Source organism: Nicotiana tomentosiformis, chromosome 6 (genome assembly GCF_000390325.3).
Source record: "Nicotiana tomentosiformis chromosome 6, ASM39032v3, whole genome shotgun sequence".
Taxonomy (NCBI): Eukaryota; Viridiplantae; Streptophyta; class Magnoliopsida; order Solanales; family Solanaceae; genus Nicotiana; species Nicotiana tomentosiformis.
The window spans coordinates 57027620-57032827 of NC_090817.1; the positions used below are offsets into that span (position 1 = coordinate 57027620).

A 5208-nucleotide genomic window follows, 5' to 3' on the forward strand; every position below is an offset into this window, starting at 1 on the left:
ATACGAATAATGTACTGAGTATGTAAGGCATAAAAATCAGTACATAACAGACATAGATGAAACATGGAATAAAGAATTCCGACTGTAAGTCTAAATCACTTTGTAAATCCTGAAACATTTAATCTCAAATAATTACCCATATAATTAATCCCATATAATTAAGAATTATCTCAAATTACTTAAAATTCTACTTATTTTAATACACTTTATACACCGTATTATCACGGTCATATGGTACCTTGTATGGTACTAGTCCATAACTATCGGGTATTATAGCTCGGACCGTATTTTATCCCAAATCGACAACCTTTAATGAAACTCATTTTCTTTAATTCATGTACCTTTTATCCTTCATGGAACTTACTTATCGCTCGTTATAAATAGCATAAATACGTTAACCCTAAGATAATATCATTCCCGAGTCTACGTCGATTAACTGAAGATGAAACTTTTATGTACGAAACGCGAGATGTAACAAATACAATAAAAGAGAATCATTAACACATGAGGGTGCTAACATATTATGCCAATCGGGAATCAATTTTTCTAGTTTGAATACCCCACATCAATAATGTTTCAAGTTCAACTACACATGATAGAAGTTTACAAGGATTCAGGGATTCTGATACTTAAAAGAAGAGTTTAGCCTCCTACCTCAAAAGAGATTTTCATAGTTCCAGAATAATGTCCCAACACTCCTAACGATGCCAATCTATAGCGGAGGAGAGAATAATAAGCACGATTACAGGAATTCGCATGGCAAGGGCTGTTATGATTATGACCCAACCTTTCCCTCAACTAATTTAAGAACAAAACCACCCAAGATGATTCAACAACCTCCCCACAGTCTCTATTAGCTCATGCATGTGATAAATCTTCCCTCATCACCAATAATCAACCCAAACCCGAAATTGAAGAATTGGGGTAAGAAGTTCTTACCTTTTTGAAGCCCTAGCAAGTTCCTTTTGATGGATTTCCAAGGTTTAGTGAAATCCTTAGTCCTCCCTTCCCTCTCTCTAGAATAGCTCTCTCCTCTCTCTAAAATGTCAGGTGATCCCCCAATAATGAACCCTTATGCTAGATAAATGGAATGGGGGTCGGGTTATAAAATTGGAAAAATGAAGCCCCGAGACAGATTTACGGTCGCATATGCAACCGCATAACACTTCTACGGTCCGCAAACTGGACCGCATAATAGCCTTCCGGAACTGGGCACCCCTGCCTCACTCTGCGACCGATCTATGGTCCACAGACCTATTTTGTGGCCATATAATGCGCCGCATAACTGCCCTCCGCATTGTTTTTATGTTGGGTCTGCGATGGGTTATGCGGCCCGCAATATGATTATGCGGCCGCATAATGGACTGTATAATGGTCCAAACATTTGCCCAGATTTTCTGTCTCAGTCTGCGATAGATCAACGATCCGCAGATCAGTCTACTTCGGCACCACGAAACCGCTACAATCAAAAGTCTACTTCACCCTCGAATAGGGGTTAAAATTCACAACTAGCACTCAACGTGACTCAGCTGCTATAACATACACCAGTAGTTTTATGTTTTTTGATTAACTCCCTAAATTTCCAAAAATTTTGCCAGAGTTTCCCCTATAACTGGGCATATCCACCTGCGAGAGAATCTCATAAACCAAGCCTAACAACATATACATGAACTAATGATGTAGCATAACATAAAAACAACGGCAATTGTGGCCTTACGAGCAGTATATCACCAAAAGGGAACACCCTTAACATCAACTGTACAAATGATACATAGTTCATAGAAGGTAAAATCTTAACATTGTTTATAGAACATAACTTTCTTAACATTGTAAATACATTTTTATTCAAACAAATGAGAGTATTTCTTCTTTATTTCTTCCTCGGCCTCCCAGGTGGCCTCTTCAACCTGCTGGTTTCCCCATAGTACTTTCATGGAGGAAATCTCTTTATTTCTCAGCTTACGGACTTGCCTATCAAGAATGGCAACCGAAATTTCTTCATAAGTCAATTCTTCATTAACCTCAATGGTCTAAACCGGAACAATAAGCGACGGATCTCCAACCACCTTCTTCAACATGGATACATGAAACACCGGGTGCACTAAAGACATCTCTGGAGGTAGTTCTAGCATGTAAGCCACCTGACCAATCCTCTGAGTGATTTTGTACGGCCCGATATACCTCAGACTCAATTTCTTTTTCTTACCAAACCACATTACACCCTTCATAGGGGAAACCTTCAAGAATACCCAATCGTCTTCTTTGAACTCCAAATCCCTACGACGCACATCCGAATAGGACTTTTGATGACTGTGATCAGTTTTCAACCATTCTGTAATAATCTTAACCTTCTCTATAGCCTGATGCACGGGGTCCTGCTCTATCAGTTTTGCTTCCACAATCTCGAACCACCCAATGGGAGATCTACATCTCCTACCATATAAAGCCTCGAACGGTGCCATCTAGATACTAGCATGATAATTGTTGTTGTAGGCAAATTCTATGAGCAGCAAATGATCATCCCAGCTACCCCTGAAGTCAAGAACACAAGCTAGCAATATATCCTAAAGCGTCTGGATAGTCCGCTCTGCCTGCCCGTTAGTCTGCGGGTGAAAGGCTTTACTAAGATTCACTTGAGTACCCAAACCTTGCTGAAACGTCTTCCAAAAATTAGCCGTGAACTATGCCACCGATCTAAGATAATAGAAACTAGAGTTCCATGCAACCAGACTATTTCCTTGATATGCAACTGAGCATACTATTCCGCTGTGTCCATCCACAATCACCCAAATCGAGTCGAACTTGCGAGGAGTGCAAGGTATCCTACCACAAAGTCCATATTGATCATCACCCATTTCCACAAAGAAATTTCTATGTTTTGTTCTAACCCACCCTGCCTTTGGTGTTCGACCTTCACTTGCTGACAATTTGGATATCTTGGGACAAAGTCCGCTACATTCCTCATCATATCATTCCTCCAGTAAACTTCCTTAAGATTATGGTACATCTTTGTAGAGCTCGGGTGCACGGAATACCTAGAAGTACGAGCCTTGGTCATGATTCTTTCCCTGAGACCGTCCACGTTTGGAACACATGGTCGCCCTTGATACCTTAGTGTACCATTATCCATGCCAAGAGAAAAGGCCATAGTCTTCTGTTTATGAATCCCCTCCTTCAATTGTACCAACAATGGGTCGTTGTATTGCTTTTCCTTGACTTCCACAATGAGCGATGATTTAGCCATATTTTGCACAATCACTCCTCCTTCAATAGAATCTGCAAGACTAAATCCCAAACTAGCCAACCGATGAACCTCCTTGGCCAATGGCCTTTGATATGCCTCCAAGTGAGCCAAACTACCCATAGATTTCCGGCTAAGAGCATCCGCTACAACATTAGCCTTCCCCGGATGATACAAAATATCGATGTCGTAATCCTTGAGTAACTCAAGCCATCTTCTCTACCTCAGATTCAATTCCTTCTATTTGAAAAAATATTGAAGGCTCTTATGGTCCGTGAATATATCCACATGGACCCATAATGATAATGACGCCAAATTTTCAATGCAAAAACCATTGCCGCAAGCTCTAAGTCATGTGTCGGATCATTCTTTTCATGATTATTGAGTTGCCTACAGGCATAATCTATAACCTTTCCAGGTTGCATCAACAAGTCCATTTCTTGAAGCATCACAATATACCACAAACCCATTTGTACCCTCTGGTAAGGTCAACACTGGTATCGTAGTCAATTTTGATTTCAATTCTTTGAAGCTCCTTTCACAAGCATCTGACCATTATAACTTAACCGCCTTCTGTGTCAATTTAGTCAACGGAGAGGCAAGAGTAGATAACCCATCCACAAACTTCTTATATTATCCAACTAAGCCCAAGAAATTGCAAATCTCTGTTGGGGTAGTAGGTCTAGGCCAATTCTTCATAGCTGTAATCTTTTGACCTCTGGAGACAACATGGCCCAAGAACCTGACAGATTCAAGCTAAAATTCACATTTTGAAAACATCACATACAACTTGTGCTGATATAGAGTCTGTAGAACTACCTTGAGGTGATCGACATGGTCCCCTCGACTTCGTGAATATACCAAGATATCATCGATAAACACTATCATGAATGAGTCAAGAAAAGGCTTGAAGACTCGATTCATAAGATCCATGAAAGCTGCCGGGGCATTTGTTAGCGCAAAAGACATTTCCAGAAATTTAAAGTGCCCATAACGGGTTCTGAAAGCTATTCTCAGAATATCCTGCTCCTTGATCTTCAATTAGTTATACTTGGATCTTAAATCGATCTTGGAGAAGTACTTAGCACCCTTCAATTGATCAAACAAGTCATCTATCCTTGGCAGTGGGTATTTATTCTTGATTATGACCTTGTTGAGCTACCGATAGTCAATACACATCCTTAATGACACATCTTTCTTTCTTACAAAGAGGACCGGTGCGCCCTAAGGCGACACACTTGGCCGGAGGTGTTGTGAATGTAGTAGTTGCAGAACTAGCTCACTGCGCAGCACCTCTGCTCATGATCCAGCGGGACGAGCGGCAATCCCTCCGAATGTGACCCCTTACACCGCACCCGTAGCATATAGGTAGGTCCATGACGCAGACCCCAAAGCTCATACTCCCATACTTAGGTCATGGGGGCCTCCGCTGCTGCTGGAATCTCCCTCCAGGCCGACCCTACTGGTGGGGTCCCCTGTTGCCCTGACTGGGCTCGGATGGCTATGCACTCATCGAAGACTGAGCTAATAACTAAGATGGCCCTGATGACCCTCCCCTAAATGCCGATCTACCACCACCAGAAGAACAACCCAAGTTGCCCGCGGTCCGGGCCTTGCTGCTACCCTCACGCTCCCTTTTATTTTTCAGTTTACGATCCTCTGTAGCTTGAGCAAATGCCACCATCTTTCCATTGTTCATATAAGAATTTAATGCAGCCGTAGAGGCCTCATTAATAACCAAGGAGCTAAGGCCCTGCACAAACCGGCGCACTCTAGCCTCCATAGTGGTCAACATGTGAATAGCATACTTGGACAGGCGCGCGAACTCTATATGATACTCCCACACATTCATGCTACCCTGTTTCTAGCTCTCAAACTCAGCGACACCAGCCACCTTAGTCTCGGAAGGCAGGAAATGATCCATAAAGGGATCGATAAACTCACTCCACCTTGCCAGAGGGCTCCCA

General features: G+C 42.1%; 2 protein-coding genes across 2 annotated transcripts; both read right to left on the reverse strand.

Moving 5' to 3' along the window:
• Positions 1-1841: 1841 nt before the first annotated feature.
• Positions 1842-2462, reverse strand: LOC138894038 (uncharacterized). Its single transcript, XM_070178712.1, has 2 exons — positions 2182-2462; positions 1842-1971 (listed from the first exon to the last, which is right to left on the reverse strand). Exons 1-2 carry the CDS (start codon positions 2460-2462, stop codon positions 1842-1844), a joined length of 411 nt encoding a protein of 136 aa, XP_070034813.1.
• A 320-nt stretch (positions 2463-2782) lies between these two features.
• LOC138894039 (uncharacterized) lies at positions 2783-3364 on the reverse strand. Its single transcript, XM_070178713.1, has one exon. It carries the CDS (start codon positions 3362-3364, stop codon positions 2783-2785), a length of 582 nt encoding a protein of 193 aa, XP_070034814.1.
• Between the last annotated feature and the right edge of the window lie 1844 nt (positions 3365-5208).

What these genes read in the sequence shown, in the direction of transcription:
- LOC138894039 (XM_070178713.1), bottom strand. Translation starts at nt 3,364, where the DNA reads ATGGGTAGTTTGGCTCACTTGGAGGCATATCAAAGGCCATTGGCCAAG.
- LOC138894038 (XM_070178712.1), bottom strand. Translation starts at nt 2,462, where the DNA reads ATGGCACCGTTCGAGGCTTTATATGGTAGGAGATGTAGATCTCCCATT. An exon ending in AAAAAGAAATTGAGTCTGAG is followed by an intron (nt 1,972 to 2,181) that starts GTATATCGGGCC and finishes CATTCTTGATAG; the next exon opens with GCAAGTCCGTAAGCTGAGAA.